Source organism: Sphaeramia orbicularis, chromosome 22, assembly GCF_902148855.1.
Source record: "Sphaeramia orbicularis chromosome 22, fSphaOr1.1, whole genome shotgun sequence".
NCBI lineage: Eukaryota > Metazoa > Chordata > Actinopteri > Kurtiformes > Apogonidae > Sphaeramia > Sphaeramia orbicularis.
Genome location: NC_043978.1, coordinates 19,770,859 through 19,788,766, shown reverse-complemented (window position 1 = coordinate 19,788,766; position 17,908 = coordinate 19,770,859). Strand labels below are relative to the sequence as shown.

Here is a 17,908-nt window from a genome sequence, read left to right as displayed (position 1 = left end):
AAAAAAATGAAATTTCTTCAGAAAAATAAGTGCAATTTTAACAATATTATGCTTCAACGTATCATTTTATACATGTGCATTACAGATCTACAAAAGCACAAAACATTGAATAACAGGCAGAATATCAAAATTGCACTTTATTTTCTTTAGATATTTCAGGTTGTTGATATTTATTCAGGTTACTCACATTTTATTGTTAAAGGAACTTTGTTAATGTAAGTATTTTTTGCACTAAATTTGGAGCTGACTTTATTTATAGGCATAATCAAATTTTTTTTTTCACATTAAACCAAGTAGAAAATTTGGAGTCATTATTCATAGGTTATTATGCTAATATTTTACTTGAGATCACAATTGGCCTGAAGGTGGAACCCAAACTAAAATGAGTTCAACATCCTCGATTGTTAATATTTTCACTGAAATTTGTGGACCAGTTTTGGTCCACAGGCTGCATGTTTGACACCCCTGTTTTAGAGGAACTGAATAAATTTCCATTCATGAAACATTACTCACTTGAAGAGGACAGAAGTAAACACAGAAAACATAAGAAAGATGCACAGTGATCATTTTGTGGTAAAAACATCCATAAAACAGCAGCTTTTTAAAGTATTTTAAAGAGAAAGTGTCTGTCAGAGGAGGGGAAACCAGAGCAGATGGCATGTGTGTTTGTGGTTTCATATTCAGAAACAATACACTGCAATCATTTTCTACCCGCTCTGGATTGTTAACATGTTTTAATTCAACCGAGTGCCAACAATTCAGGGTGGGAGGATAATGATGTCAAATGTTTTGTTATGACATGACACATGAACAAGTCTGAAAAATGGCTTAAAGATGTAAAATGTGCGAAGGTAAATGAGCATCGCTGGTTCTTTTGAACTTCTCTGAAGACAAATTTGACTCTTCTCTCTTCATACAGATCAGTTTTAGTCACGGTGCAATATTATTAGCACATAATTAAATGTCTCCTCTGAAATTTACGACAATCTGTGAGTTAGAAACCTTCTGTGTCTTTAATATTGTTGTTTAATTTTTTCATTGGACTTCATTTCGTTTCCATTTTTCATGATTTTTTGTTTCTTTTATTCAAAAATAACCGAGAATCAAAAACTGGAAAATTAAAAAATGATTAGTTTTTTCTTTCTACTTCTTTTTAAATTCTTCCAGTAAGAAGAACATGTTGAATTGTGTTCTTTATTTGTGAAAAACCCTCTGAATTTGTGAAACTCTCCCTGGTTTGTGGCTGTGACATGCAAGATGGAAGCAAGTTTAGAAGAAGAGTCAGGGTCTTTTCCATTTCTAATTATTGACTTCATTGTAAAATCAAACGCATGAAAAGCAACCTGTTGTTTGGTATTGGATTCATAAAAAAAAACAGTAGAGGTCGACTGATAATGTTTTTTCTAAAGCTGATACTGATTTTTAAAAATTTGGTCAGCCAACAGCCGATATCTACAGCCAATTTTTGAGACCAATATTTTGGGCCGTTTTTTTTTTTTTAAGCGCATTGACCTTAAAATACAATTGAAACACTCAGATAATTAAGATTTTTTTGCAGCAATATATATGAAATGAATTATACATGTACACATAGTACTCTTTTAATATTTATTGAACTTGCTGCCCACACAGGTGCCTGATCAAATATCTTATAACATTTTTACTACTGATCACATATTAGCCTTCAAAAGAAAATTAAGGCTGATGGCTGATATTGAGAAAAATCAATATATTAGCCGGACAATATATCGGTCTACCTCTAAAAAAAGTATTACATATTTTCTTCATATTCTGAATTTGGGTTCTCAATTTTATATAAACAAAAAAAAAAACAATGTTGCACAGACTTCTACTTATACTGCTGACTTCTTATTTTTATTTGTGTGTTTTCTGTTCATCATTTCACCCCCAGACAAACAGAGAACTCCCTCACCTGTGGCACTTTGTCTTTCTTGAAGATGAGCGTGATGCGGGCGCAGCTGTTGTCAAGGTAACCGCTGTTGGGCTCACACTGGGTTTGCAGTGGCGTGGGCGGGTCCGGCGTTGAACACACCCCCCACTGGTGGCAAGGGGGTGAGAAACAGGTGAGGAACTGGTGCTCCACACACTCGTGACCTCCGGGACACGACGGAGTGTCGGTGTCCGAGGGAGGAAGCGCTTTGGGCAGAAGACACGGCCGGCGGCCGCACCTCACCTGGAGGAAGAAAAACGACATTAAAATACATCCACGCCAATGACTTAAGGATAGTTTATTCATCATGTCAGTGAATGGAATGTTTTCAGGTGGTAAATAATCAAAAGGTTAATATTATAATCAGTCAAACATGATATATCATTTAAATCTATACATTTACGTTTCTATCTTAAGTGCTGTATGTCCCTCCTTCTATTTTACTACTGGCTGCTAGTACAAAAAGACATTTTACTGTGGATTGTACTGTATATAACTGTGCATGTGACAAGTAAACCTATCTAATCTAATCTAATCTAATCTAATCTAATCTAATCTAATCTAATCTAATCTAATCCAGTTTTAAAATTACAAATAAATGATCTCATAATAATTTCATAAGAAGATTTGTGTTAAAAAATCCACTATTTTCAGTAAATAATTAAACAATGGATTAATATAAGAAATAATAGATTATATAAGTGTATTTGTTGTTCATAGCTAAATTTTGTTTGATGCACTTTCCTTCTTTTCTCAAATGAAATGCACTATGTTTTGTTGTTTTCCTAATTTTCTAATGTTTCTAATTATATATATATATATCGTAGTTTTTTAGGTTTATGATGGCTGTATTTTTGTAAGAACTTTTGGTTTTGACACTCACATGGTTTACTTACTTATAACAATAAAGACTATGACAATATAAAGTTTAAACCACAAATAACTAATGTTTACATCATTTTTAACTTGTTGACAAATATCTCAGATTTAATGCTAACCTTGGAACAGCGAACGTATCCGTTGACACACTGGCAGGCGTTACACTCCTCCTCCCACCGACTGCCGTGAGGAAACTGCAAACCTGCGTGATGACATGATTTCCCGAGTCCAATAACTGGAAGAAAATATGACAGAGAGGGATAAGAACAAAAAAGTCTAAATAAAACACTCAACATTTTGTCACATATTCCATACTGTCACTGACATTAGGAGGAGCTAAAGTGAGTTTATTAGAGCAGCTGTGCATCCCATCAGTGTCTATAAATGCTATTATTTGGGGTTTTTATGAGACTCACACTCTTGACAGCGAGGCCCAGTGTATCCTGGAGGACAGACGCAGCGGTAGCCGTTGATTTCATCCATACAAGTGGAACCTTCAGCACAAGGAGACGACTGGCACTCGTCTATGTCTGCGAGGAAAAACAAACACAGCTGTGAGGGTTTTATCCACTAAGTCTGCATCTGTCCATCCGTCCATCCATCCCTCCATCCATCCGTCCATCCATCCATCTCTCGTCCATCCATCCATCCATCCATCCATCTATCTTCTCGTCCATCCATCCATCTATCTTCTTGTCCATCCATCTATCTATCTTCTCGTCCATCCATCCATCCATCCATCTTCTCATCCATCCATCCATCCAGCCATCCATCAACTCTTTAAATTCTGTTTTTTTTTTTTGCTGTTCCTTGTTTTATTGTCTATTTTCCATCATTATCTTTATTTCTATATTTGTATCTATATTATTATTTCCTATTTTATTTAGTGAAGTGTCACATATAAATTTGGTTCTGAAAGGTGGAATAGAAAAAGTTTATCATTATTATTTAGTTACAGACAAAATCAGTCACATTCAAATAAGTGCACAGCACCTGAAATGTCAGCAATATCCAAAAAAGTTGGTCTTTATATTATAAATATAATGTGTCTCTATATATAAAATCAGAAAAAACCCATGAGAAACTGCAGTAGCAATTCCATAACTATAAACTTTCTTTTGTTATTGACTTGCAGAGAAATCTTTAAATCTTATATCTAAATCTCTTCAGAGAATGTTGTTTTTGCATAAGAGGCTTATGGGAGTTTGGTGTGAAACAGTTGGATAACACTTTTGAGTATGAAAAGGTTTTTCTGAAGAGGATTCTCCCAGAGGGCCACGGGAGTGCACACTGACCCGTCTGACGAACCCGAGCTCCGAGCAGAGGGGAGAGGTTAAGACCGTCATCCTAAAAGGCTTCCTAATCTGTCGCCTTGAAACAATCGGCTCACGCTCCCCCTCTGCGGCCTTTGACCTCCGACCCCCCGCCCACCTGACCCCTGCCACACGCCCCCTCCGGTTCCCAGGAGCTTACTGATGCGACAGTCCGGTCCGGCAAACCCTGGGGCGCATTCACAGCGAAACCAGTTCACGCCGTCCACGCAGATCCCGCCGTTGTAGCTGCAGAAGCAAACGGAGACACATGAGTGAAATGCAGAGATTCACAAACACCACTGATTTATGATTAGACATGATGCACACATCTGTTTTTCTGCAGTTGCATAGAAGATAAAGCATAACTGTGTGCAAGAGAGTCTGGAATTTTTCTTTTAAAATAGTGATTTACAGATTCATAGCTAGCCTTCTGATCATCTGCTGTTTGGCTCATACCTCCTGCCTTTGTTTTAGTCTAATATTATTGTACAGCTAAATAGAAACACACATTACAGCTTCCATGAGTTTCCACCTCTACACACAATTAAAAGCAAAATCCTACCTCCAAAGATCGAGAGAAAACCATCTAAGTGATTTTTTAGTAGAGAGGAGGGTTCACATAATCAACATAATACTTCAGTCCAATTAAAAATGCCTCATGTAACCACCAAATGTGTACCCGTCTGATCCAGTATTACCATATTTAATAGGAAAATGTTAGTGCTTAACAATGATAAACATTAATATAATCATCTCTCTATTGATGAAATCTATTAAATCTATTCTTTTTGCACAGTTAACCTAAAGAAGTGTAAAAAAAAAAAAAATCAATAAATACTAAAAATTTGACTTAAGCACTGAATAATTACATAGTGTCATGACATTATTACCTATTTATTACTGAATAATTGCCATATTATTATCATTCTGTGATCTAAAGTGCTATCAGTCATCAAAAATACTGACTTATTTTGCTGTTTCCAGTGAAATATCACAACTAAATGGATCACCAGACTTAAATAAAACTAGTATGAATTTGGTGAAGGGAGGCAGTCAGAACTGTCACATCCTGTTGGCTGAGCCGTCTGTTCTTATTCCAGTTGTTTTTACAAACAGTAGACTTTAATGGTTTGGTTTCCATGTTGCCTCATTTTCTAATAATACTTTAAGTGAGCTCATGTGTGAGCAGTGTTTCCCCGGGAAGCTTCATATAAAGTGTCACAGTCACCAAAATGACTTCCTTCTTCTGTGTAACTTGAGGGTAATTTAATTTTACTAGATGAATAAGAACACCATGTGTACGCTTTTACTACTCTGTGGTTCATTCTAAAAAATTCCCCAAGAAATGACCAGTTAAGAAATATCCCTTTTAAAATCTATGATACATATTCCTTCCTTGTTTCTGACTAATATGTACTTAGATTCTGTAACTTAGTGTAAGTTTCTGATCTCAAAGCTGATGTTGAAATGTTTAATAGTGGGTTTTTTTTTTGCTCAGTTGGTGTTTTTATATTGGCTTTTGTTTCTCATATCTCACAATAGTTATTTTTTTTATTTTATTTTTCTCCACAGATTGACCTTTACAGAAATTATATATATCTATATCTTGTTTTTCCGCTATTTTTCATTTTATTATGATTATAGAATGGTCTGACAATGATTTTAGTGTAATTTATGTACTCTGACATATGTATTTTTAACTTTTCTTTCATAAATGTAATGATACACATTATTCTTTTGCATTCTTTGCCCTGTAAAACACCTTATTTTGAAAATGCCACATAAATTAAGTGTTCCTTAAACACTTTTAACTGACAATCCTTGCCCTAAATCAGACTTCACTATTATAAACTATATTTTCAGAAAGCGTCTGCAAAGCACCATGGGTATGTATTAAACCACTGATTGTCCCGGACTCTGACTTTTTCCCACTGATTTTAAGACCCTGAGAGTGGCAGCAGCGTGAAGCTGATCCCTGATCAATGTCCAGACTTCATATGTAAATCCCCTTGACCACATACTGAGCCCCCCCACATCCACTCCCACCCCCAGCCATCCCCTAAAAACACCTCCACTTCTCACTACGACCCCCAGGTCGAGGCCACTGAAAGGCAGGAGGGACATGTCTTCACACTCCCCTGCCCTCAAAACCAAAACCAGGACAAATGCACCTCAGAGTTTTTGTGAGGGAGAGTGAGGAGGAGAAGAGGAGCAATGAGGGGGGTTTGAGGGGGGAGGCTTTTGTCTCTGAGAAACTGTCAAGAGATGCACTTAACAGGTTTAACTTCAAGTGACTCTGACGGTGTGAATGTTCCCTGAAAAAGTCCCAAATCATAAATAAGAGAAGTATTTAAAAGGGATTTTTGCACATTTTGTAATTTTTGAGAATCGAGAGAGTGAACTAAAGACACTAATGATACAAAATGTTCTATTTTCTGCAGCCTTAAACTTTTACTCCACTCTAAGAGGGAATAAATGTACTTTTTACTCCTATTCACTGATCTGACCTTCTCCTTTTCAGTCTTGTACGGTGAAAACCATATTTGTGTGTGTGTGTATATATATATATATATATATATATATATATATATATATATATATATATACACACACACACACACACACACACACATATATATATATATATATATACATATATATATATATATATATATATATATATATATATATATATATATATATATATATATATATATATATATATATATATATATAAAACTCTCTTGGATTCTCTAGAGAGTGCATTGTCACAAAGCTGAAAACAGGCTTATTGCTCAACAAAAGTTAACTTTTTAGAGACGAGTGGTTATCCCTGTACAGAATGGAGTGTGATGCAACCTTAAACATGCACTGCAGTAAAACACCAGGACCATTTGACCAAACAACGATTCACAATTTATGCACATTTGCTGCATAATTTTACTTAACCATTGTTTTGAATACAGAGCTTTTACTTGTAGTGGAGTGCTTTTACAGTGCAATATTAGAACTGCTACTTGAATAAAAGATCTTAATAGTTCTTCCAACATACTCATGCACACACACATTCGCACTACACTGCATATAAACCACAAATATACAACTGCATTAAAAGCCAAACGTCCAACATGTAGAAATTGAAGCCCATTCTGCAAACAGGCACACACAGCTCTGTTATAATTAACTCATAAAGACTCAGTGCTACTTTTGTGGCACTTCCCAAATAAATTTTTCTCTTTATTTACCTTTCTTAAGTGATTTAACACAATTTGTTATAATATTATTCTCTATATTTAGCATTTTTTCAGTGAAAATCATCACTTTCCTACATTTAATTCACTGATCATGTAGATGTTCATTAAAGCTCATTAAGGGTGAGGGTTATTATATCAAAAACAGAGAAAAGTTAAGAAAAAATGACTTTTTCAGCAAAGATATCAATAGGAGAATGTAAGAACAAGTGTTTCCATCCACTGTCATTGATTCATCTCCATGGGTTTTACTGGTGAATCAATGTTGTAAAAGATGACGGTGTTTCCACGGTAACTACGGAGCCTCTGAACGTCCAAATGGGTCATATCTGATGACCATGAAAAGATGATAAACTGCATTTTACACCAATTATTTCAATGTTTTAATATGTTTAGTGGATTAGAAATTATTAAACATTTTAGATCAGTAGATGTTTTTGGTCAGCAGTGGACATTTGGGTCTTTATGGGTTAAATGCAAATTCCCAAAACATAAAAATGAGATTTACACGATAAAACCAGAGTGTGAGAGTCAGTGATCCAATGGGCAGGTTCAGCAGCTCTGACACACTGTCGATACTGTAGGTTTAAAACACTTCATCTCAGCAGCGTTGGACTATTTCCAGAGAGACTCCAAAAATGCAGCTAATGTTTCACCATTACTGACAGGTTTTGGGTGAGAATCAAAGAGGCAGTATGCAGTAGCAACGAAGAGTTTAGGGCTGCCGTCCAGACCACCTCAGGTGAATCTGAGTCACTTCACACAAATCAAGTTCAACTCCACACACCAAAGGCAATTGAGTCCTAAGCAAGACTAAAACCAGATATGGGCGGTGTGTGTGTGTGTGTGTGTACCTCACATGAGTAAAGAACATGTGATAAAAAGCCAAAGATCTGTTTGCTGGTTGTCTTTAATTTACATTTAATGACAGGACTACATAATTTTTCTACACAGCCAACAGTGGCAAAAAAGGGAATCATTTGAAAAAAACTTACCATGGATGTGGATTACAGTCATCAACATCTGCAAAAAAACAGGACAGCAATCATTAACTCTGACATTTCAGAAGATGTAAAGAGGACGGTGGTTTAATCAGTTCATGAATGCTGTTGTTGTTTGTTAAATTATTAACTATTTCAGGGTCAATAGAGACTGAATATCCGACAAACTAACTAAATAAACACTTCGAAAAGCAATCGAACATGTCAAGTGACCAAAACTAGTCATGTGTTGTATACAGTTAAGTTTGAAGTGTAATACTTCTATTGTTACATCCCTTTTATCCAATGAATGAATGAATGACCTGTATGTTCAAGAAATCAAAGGCGAGGACCAACAGAAAAGGCAAATGCATATCTGTGATTGGAGTAAAATTAAGGAATAACCTGGATAAAGAATTAAAAACATGCACATCAGTCACCACATTTAAAAGGATGTTTAAATCTAAGGTATTAAATAAATATAAAATGTTAGGACAAAGTAAGCCACTTATCAGTATGAATCTCAGATTTTGCTTACATGATATTATTTGTTTTATTATATTATTGTTTAAAACTGTGCCATCTTATCTTGTGTTGTTTCTGCAACTTTCCTTCTTTTAAACAGGGTAGGTATAAATTAGCTGTTGCTTCTGCCTACGCCTTTTTGCCCATGTTTGATACAGAAATCCAAACTATATGGATGTATATATCATGTTTTGTTAAATGGTTGAATAAATTACTAATACTAATGTCTCATTTTTTCAGACGTACAAAAATCACAATACAACCACCAAGAAAGTAAACACCTAAATAGGGGTGTTATAAAATATCGGTTCTGCAATATATCACGATATTTCATTTCACAATACTGTATCAATATTAAAAAGTACTGTGTCAATATTTTTAGGTATTTATTGAAATACAGATATTGTGGACGTTCATTTTTGTTTTTTGTTTATATTTTATTTATTATTATTTAACACTTTATTAAATAATGTTAGTTCCTTTGTTGGAATTGCACAAAAATAATGTTATGATGTTAGTTATGAACTAATAGAATATGAACATTTGAACAGGATCTTAAACTGTAATGTCTGTAAAATATAGTTTAAGTTTTAACACAGGAACATCTTGTGATAAAGCATCAGATCCTGTTCTGATCAAATAAAAATGTGTTTAGTATTTGTGCATATTTCTGCTGTAATTCAATTCATCAAGGAAATAATCATTTAAAAAAAGAATCAAACAAAAAATTGCCTTTTTTACAGCATCATGATATATTGTGATACTGTATCGTGATCCTAGTATTGTGATTTGTATCATATCGCCAGATTCTTGCTAATTCACACCCCTACGCCTAAAGCAAATTATCAATAGAAAACAACCAAAACAAAAAACATAAAAGCATCCTATTGTACAAAAGAAAGTACTTCATATAATTTTAGTGTTATTTACACATCTGACAAGAAGTGGGAAGAAGAAAACACTTATTTAACCCCACCCCCTCTTCCCTAAATCATCTATTACAACATTTCAACCTCCAGGTAAGTATGTAGTTAATCACCAAGACAATGACTATCCTCCATTAAAAGGATTCTTCCACTTTTTTTTGTACTCCTACAAATCATAATTAGCTGTTTATAACTTATTAACATGCATGCCATAAATATGACTAATATTATGACTTATTTTTCAGGATACTCCAATATGTCTGCCTTTGGGCTAAATTAAAAAAAACAAAAAACAAAACTGAAAACACAAACACCTCTGGTCCAACAAAGTCATTACACTCAAATTAGACCAGTGGTTCCCAGCCTGTTTTGGTTCGTGACCCCATTTTAACATCACACATTTCTGGCGACCCCAGACATTCAAAATTGAGACTTTTTTTTTTTTGCTAAAATTAATTTGTTTTTGATCATGTAATAGTTTGCTATACTATGTTGCAAATAAATGTTAATTTTAGTCGACATTTTGTCCATATAATGTATATTATTAAGGACGGAGGGAGAAAAGCCAGGTGTAGATTACTGTGCAAAGTGAGAATTTTATTTTTACTTTTTTCATTTTACTATGAATTATGAAAGAGCTGCAGCATCTGAAACCGACCACAATGAACATTTGAAAGATAAACAGTACCACAGTGCTTCAGTTTCAGCTTCATAGTTTGTCATGTCTTTTATGCATTGTGATTTTCTCTCTCAACTCACCATATATTTTTTATTAGTAATTTTTTTTAATTTATTTATTTTTTTTATAAATTACTAGAAATTTCAGGTGACCCCATTTGAATTCCAGGCGACCCCACATGGGTCCCGATCCCAAGGCTGAAAAACACTGAATTAGGGGATATTATACTGTATTAACCATCCAACTCTGCTTAATTGAATAATAAAGTAATTGTATTTTTCCATGATTCAATCTTTCAGCTGAACGTGAACATGTAATGAGCTGATCATGACGTACCCTGTGTACACGTCGGTCCTTCCCAGCCATCTTTACAGATGCATTTGAAGGCGTCTCCTCCTCCAACACACGTTCCTCCATTTTCACACGGACCCGAGTCACATGTACTGTTTTTTGCTGAAAAAACAGAACAAACTTTATGAAAACCTCTTACCAGGTCCAGCTTAGAGGGATAAGCCGCCTGGCGTCTGATCACAGAGTATAACAGATCATAGGGGCCTAAGTTCTTATTATTCACAGAGCCATAACAGTGTAATTAGAGCGCAGTGAGAGGCTGACCTGTGTTACAGGTGCTGCCACCCCAGCCTGAGGGGCAACTGCACAGGAAGGAGTCTCCGTGGTCGTAACACGTCCCGCCATTACTGCAGGTACTGGAGTCGCACTGGCTCTCACCTGAACCAACACAGCATGGGAAAAGGATTTGAGATATGTCAGTGTGTGCCAGTGTTGAAGACGGATGACTTCAGCTCCACAGTGGAGTTCAGAGAGGCGAACAAGCCTGCACAACAGCCGCAGAGCTGAGGGCATCATGCCTCAGAGAGAGCATGAGGTAGTTCAACACATAAGACCTGACATGTTCTCGAACTGAGTCAAGACAAAGGAGCCACTCATCAGAGCCCTTTCATATTTCATGCACTTTATCGAAGAAAATATTCTCTTTTGTCACACATTTTTGCTCGTAAAAATCTGTTTTACCCACGAGCGTGTCTATATCCTCCTGTGACCCAGGAAATTAAAGGTTTTATTTATTTATTCATTTTGAACATGCAAAGAAACAAAATAAAACAAAAAGAAGCAAATTAAGACAAAAACAAAATAACATTTAAATGAACAGAATCTATCTTCAAGTACGTGCAAGTCTGAATTTTGCATGGTTGAAAAGGAGTAGGAAGAAGTATAAACTTATTTAATCCTACCCCTCAAGTGCTTTTACAATCAATAAATCAAACAGTACTTTTTTCCTAATTTTAGCATTCAACCACAACTAATACATAATGCAGTAATTGAATTATGCGCAACAATATGATCATGGCAGTACAGTCATACAAACAGACTCAACAGTTCAACAATTTTTGTCAATAATTACAGCATATTTATCAATACAACATTATTAATAAACAAACAGCCCTCATTGTCATAATTAAATACTGTTCCTCACAAGAATCAGTTCTTTATTTCTTTTTTTAAACTGAATTATCTTTGATATTTGTTTTATCTCCACACACAATTTGTTCCACAATTTTACTCCACAGATGGCTTTTTTTTTTTACATTATATAAAATTGCCTTATTAGATTATAACCCCATGATGCACCAGCTTTTTCAGATACTTCACAACAGCTTCTTCCCTGCCACAGTGAGACTGACGGAAGGAGATAAATACTGTTAGTTTGTCCTACCTTCGTCTGTTCATGGACATTATAAAATGAGAGGGAATGTGCAATATCCTTAAGGTCAATTTGTGGAGAATATTTATTTTGAGACCTTTATTACAAGTCACTGTGTTATTGTCTTTTAAATGTTTTTACACTGCTTTTATGCTGCGTATATCTTATGACTTTTATTGTGATTGCATTTTTTAATCTTTTATACTTGTACTCTGAGAGACGTCTGCATAATAATTCCTATGTACCTGAATGTGTACAAATGACAAATAAACTATTTTATCTTTTTTTTTTTAACCCATAGAGACCCAGTGCTACTTTTGTAGCCCATCCCAAATGATTTTTTTCTCTATATTTAACATTTCCTAAATGATTAAAAATCATTTACTATAAAATAATCTTCCATATTTAGCCTTTTTCCAGTGAAAATCAGGTATTTTCTAAAATTTAATGTACTGATCATGTAGATGCTTGTAAAAGCTCAGATTAAAGTTGATGCTATTATATCAGAAAAAGAGAAAATGGAAGACAAAATGACTTTTTCAGTTAAATCTACTAATAACTGAACATAAACCCAGTGTATCCATTCACTGTCATTGATCCAACTCCATGGGTTTTACTGGTGAATAAATGTTGTAGAAGATGACGATATTTCCAAATTAATTACTGAGCCTCTGAACGTCCAAATGGGTCATATCTGATGACCATGAAAAGATGACAAACTGTATTTTACACCAATTATTTACATGTATTGATAGGATTAGTGGATCAACAGGGATTAAAGAGTAGATGCTTTTGGTTGGTGATGGATGTTTGGATCTTTATGGGTTCATGGAATATCCTTTAGAGTGGAAAGCGTTTTTTTTTTTTTTTTTTCCCAAATTATTTTCAGTAAAGCTGTGAAACTCTTGTCCCCTACAGAAGACCAAAATGCATTGCAGGGTCTCAAGAGGATATCAGAAAAACTGATATTGACACACATCAAAACACACAGATAAACTTACGCGAGTGGCAGGTCTTTCCCTTCCAGTTGTCCACACAGTTGCAGTAGAAGTCGTTGAACAGATCTACACACTGGCCTCCGTTCAGACAGGGGTTTCTGCTGCACTCATTCACATCTGGAACAAAGTCAAACCACATCAATCCATTTATTAACGTCAAAATATGAAATAGATGTGTTTTGTTACAAATTTACAGCTGCTAATTAAAAAGCTAGGATGGAAAATACACATTAAACCAGAAAATGGTCATTTCTAAATGTGACTTTTGTGGCCAACTTCAGCTGTAACTGTGATGGACCAAGTAATCCGGAGAACATGACGTACTATTGATAGATACATTTATAAGGTCAGATGCAGGGACGACTGATTACAGATACAGATGTTTAGCTATGACTTGTAGTTTCCTTTGTATCTTTTAAACCTGTCTTGTGCCATAGACTCTGGAAAATATCCAAATCTCTTCCCATCTTTCTTTGTGGACCATTATTTTTACACTGTTCAACGATTTTGTCATGAGTCTGAGGTCACATCGGAAATCCTCAACTCTTCTTTGCTTGTGGAGGACTAAGACTTTCCTGGAATTTGCTTTCATACCAAATCCTGATTACAAACCACCTCCTGACATGAGCAGTTTCATTTTTTCCCTCTCTGTAATGTTAATGTAAATCACACTGTCATCTGCATATCTGCGCACAATTCTCCTTTCTTTTCATCGCAGTAAGAGTTGTAAACTGCCGATGATGCTGTTGACCACAGACATGTGACTCATGGGAACTACAACATACCAAGACCTGACTGTAAACTTAATAAACTTAAATAAAAACACATTTATCTCAGACATACACTCACCAACATCACATAAACTGCCCTCCCACCCATCTGGGCAGAAACAATGGAAAGAGTTGATCCCATCAATGCAAGTGCCTCCATTCTTACAAGGCGATGACGCACAGTCATTAATGTCTGCAGGCAGAAAGACGACAAATTCACAGATGTTAGCTTATTCATTTTATTGTTTTGGCATTTGTTATCCAGTTTTAAATAAGCTCCAAAAACCGAAAGAGCTCCAAACACTCAGCGAAAAAAAAAAAAAAAGGTTGAAACTCAGATTCAAACCCAGAAATTTCACATTTGTTTTGGTGACTTTGCACTAACTTGATCAACTAATTTTACTTGTAAATAATAAGAAAAAACACTAATAATAAAATTTGTAAATTTGTAGAGTACCTTTAACACAAGAAATGAAGCTCAAAGTGTTTTACACAAAAAATTACATGCACCAAGTGATTCAACATTAAATGATGTAGAATCAACATAAAATGGGTAAAAAAAATGCCATAATTACAACAGGATGACTATAAAAAAAAGAAACAATCCCTGGATTCTTTCAGTGATTCATGATACAAACATTTCACCATCAAGTCAACACTAGGTTCTCTGGTGTCACTTTCCTGGTCATGTTTTCCATCTGCTGTAAACTAACCTGGCTAAGTGAGGGTTAGTATTCTTGTAACCTGAATTACTGTAAGAATCATGTGGTTTCCAGTGATCGTAGCTGATGATAAATATAGTGTGTGTGTCTGTGTTGAGCTAATAATGACTCACTCTCGTGGCAGTAGGTGCCAGTGAATCCCGGCTCACAGGAGCAGCTGAAGTTCCCGGCAGGAAGGCTGATGCAGCGGCCATGGGGTCCGCACACATTGGATGAGATGTGCCACACCCCCTTTTGGGAGTCGTTGGTTGCCACAGCAACTGTACAACTGTCAATCACTTGATATGGTAAAAAGAAAGAGAAATGATTATTGGAGAGGAAAGAGGAAAAAGGTCTCCAGCTGGTGATAAAGTGTCTAAGGCTGTTGGATGTCCAGGCCAGTCTTACCTTTACACTGGTTGGTTTTGCAGTGGTCCTTGAGCTCTGAACAGGTCTTGCCCTCGTAGTCGTCTGGGCAGCTGCAGTAAAAGTCGCCCATGACACTGTGGCACTGAGCCTTATTGTGACAAGGGTTTGGGCTGCAAAGATCATTTTGTACCTGCAGATGGAAACCAAGGTGGTGAGGAAATGCTCTCACAAAAATAGATATTAGATAAACTCTGTCTTTAATCTGATTATTTTACTCGTTGGATCAGTATCTCACCTCACAGGTTGTGCCTGAGAAGCCCTGTGGGCATTCACATACGAAGGCGTCCAAAAGGGCATGGCAGCGGCCGCCGTTCTTACATGGACCGCTGGCACAGCGGTTCCTCTGAACTTCACAATGTCGCCCCATAAATCCTGCCTGGCAAACACACTGGTAGCCTCTGGCCACCTCCTGGAAAAAAGACAAGAAGTTAGCATGTTCTCTGCTGTTTCAGTGATTGAAATTCCAGAATCACTTTGTTTCATGTGTTAAAGTAAGACTTGCTTTAACAACGACCTCTATGAGACACTTCATCAAACTTTAAGGACACAGTTCTTTCTTTCTTTCTTTCTAATATAAAATTCTTTAACTCTTGGACTGAAAGTTGGGACTGTGGAGCCCTAACAACATCACGGATGTCTCAATATCTTAAATGTCTTTAATTATAAGAAATTAAAACCCAGCAGTTCCTGCAAGAACTTGATGAACCTGAAAGCAGATTCAGTGTTGACTAAGTCAAGTTGTTCCCACTGTAATAGATACAGATTCATTTTGAAAGAAAACTTAAAATACTTTTAATAATCAACAAAAAATTGGTCACTTAGATGTAACGTTAAAGTAAAATACAATTTTAAAAAAAGCTCTTTTAGGCAGTACAAGAACCCGATGTTCCAAAAGCATAATATCCTTAAGCACATTCTTTTGTGTTTTGACAGGCACTTCGAAGCAGCACAAATCTTGTACCAAATCCATTACTGTGTCATGTCACATTGCAAAAACATGTAACAAAGCTCTCAGTGTTTTTCAAAGCTATAAATACAGCACTGCCTGTAGATTTGTCATTTCTGAATCTCACCTTGCAGGTGCCTCCGTTCTGACACTGTCCATGACAGCTGTTCACGTCTGTGGAGAGAACGATCAGAGAAAATATCAAGGTTTAATATCATTTTGACAAATGGGAAAGTTCAACAAGCATCGGCTTTGAAAGGTGCAGCTGTGAGAGGGAAGAAGTCGATACGATCAAAGGGAAGAGATCCATGCCTTCAGAAAAGTCAGGTGCAGATTCAGAGATGCAGGTTAGTGATTAAACCAAACTGCAGAAGATGAAATTACCCCAAAGATTTGATTTCATAGATTTAAATATAGAAGTTTAACAGCCAGGGAAATGTTTAACAGCCTTGAAGGTGAGGCCAGGGTAGAGCAGCTATGAACAGCCATTTAGAGACGCAAGAAAGAGGATGAAAAAGAGTTAGCTTCTGTTCCACTAGCATCTGAAAGTCACTGACTTTCCGTTGTAAGAATCTTTGTGATGTTTGGTTCCGATATGATGACCTAGATCTATTTTGATATACGGATACTTACTAAAATGTCACCATCACCTCATTTGACACAGTTAAAATCAACTATTTACTTAGCATTCGTTTGAACAACATATGCTAAATGGAAACTGTTGTTATAGCTAAGACTAAGGGAAGGGTTTTAACAGCAAATTGCTTCACAAATTAATATTAATAAGCTAAGGCAATTTTTTTCTAGAATTCAACAACAAAATAGTTTTTTTTTTCCAGCCTGGGACATTAAATTTGAAGACAATACATTTTAATTTTCTTCCACAATACAAATTAACTATTTAACAATGTGAAAATGCTAATTGCTAATGCTAGGTGCTGTGTGGAATAAAGTGTTAACATAGACCTTAATGGTCTAAATAACAGAAACAACAAGTTGCTAGTATATATAACATATCCCATAGGTTTTACCCATGCCATTTGTGAGAGTATTTTTTCAATGCTAGCACTTTACCTTCATTACTATATTAAACTGGCAAATTACAAGCTAGGATATAAGGTACATAAGTGTGTAAAACCTCAATGAAACACAATTCGTTAGCTTTTTAACATACGCTGAAGAAAATACAGCGCTAGTGGAACAGAGCCCAACAAGTTTAGAGCTGAAATAGTACTAAAGCTAAAGGGGACAGCTAAGGATTTATTGTATTGATACTAACTGATGTCACAGTTCTGGCCCACCCATCCACGAAAGCAGGCACAGTGATATCCACCAATCAAGTTTTTGCAAGAGTAAGCATTGATGCAAGGCTTCCCCGCACACTCATTAACGTCTGTAAAATGGAGACGAGAGAGACAGATGAGAGAGCGAAAAACCTGCAGCCCCATCACCAAGCTGAGCTTCCTGCCATAGAACAGGCTAAAACTGACGCTACCGATACATAATACACACGTCAGAGCATCTGTGGACAGTTTGATTATTGTTTACATCTGGAATCTTGCAGATGATGAATTAAAACAGGAGGATAAATGCTGATGAAAATAACTGATTGCTTGTAACAACAAAAACACTACGCCCTATTTTCTTACATCTGTTCTGCATGATGTTACAGCTTTTCTACTTAGGATTTGAACTGACACTGCCATTAGCATCTTAGCTTCTCAGTCCAATTTGTTTTGATTTCTGACCAATTTTCTGTGTGGAAAAGTCAGCTAACAGTCTAAGTGTAGTACCACAGTAGAGTTCGACATGGTTTTGCAATGTGAAATTAGAAAGA

The 17,908-nt window shown here is 35.9% G+C and overlaps 1 protein-coding gene across 2 annotated transcripts in view; it reads right to left on the bottom strand.

Annotated features, from left to right (window-relative positions):
* LOC115413189 (protein jagged-2-like) overlaps nucleotides 1–17,908 on the bottom strand; it is a 124,129-nt gene that overhangs the window by 15,684 nt on the left and 90,537 nt on the right. The window contains exons 10-23 of one of the 2 annotated variants that reach the window (XM_030125941.1): nucleotides 17,351–17,464; nucleotides 16,199–16,245; nucleotides 15,361–15,534; nucleotides 15,105–15,255; nucleotides 14,831–14,995; nucleotides 14,075–14,188; nucleotides 13,229–13,342; nucleotides 11,120–11,233; nucleotides 10,841–10,957; nucleotides 8,390–8,417; nucleotides 4,304–4,389; nucleotides 3,247–3,360; nucleotides 2,950–3,065; nucleotides 1,934–2,194 (exon numbers count right to left, since the gene is read on the bottom strand). In XM_030125941.1, the coding sequence (XP_029981801.1) occupies nucleotides 1,934–2,194; nucleotides 2,950–3,065; nucleotides 3,247–3,360; nucleotides 4,304–4,389; nucleotides 8,390–8,417; nucleotides 10,841–10,957; nucleotides 11,120–11,233; nucleotides 13,229–13,342; nucleotides 14,075–14,188; nucleotides 14,831–14,995; nucleotides 15,105–15,255; nucleotides 15,361–15,534; nucleotides 16,199–16,245; nucleotides 17,351–17,464 (1,715 nt within the window). The remainder of the gene's footprint in view (nucleotides 1–1,933; nucleotides 2,195–2,949; nucleotides 3,066–3,246; nucleotides 3,361–4,303; nucleotides 4,390–8,389; nucleotides 8,418–10,840; nucleotides 10,958–11,119; nucleotides 11,234–13,228; nucleotides 13,343–14,074; nucleotides 14,189–14,830; nucleotides 14,996–15,104; nucleotides 15,256–15,360; nucleotides 15,535–16,198; nucleotides 16,246–17,350; nucleotides 17,465–17,908) is intronic. The other variant, XM_030125942.1, reaches the window with a different exon arrangement.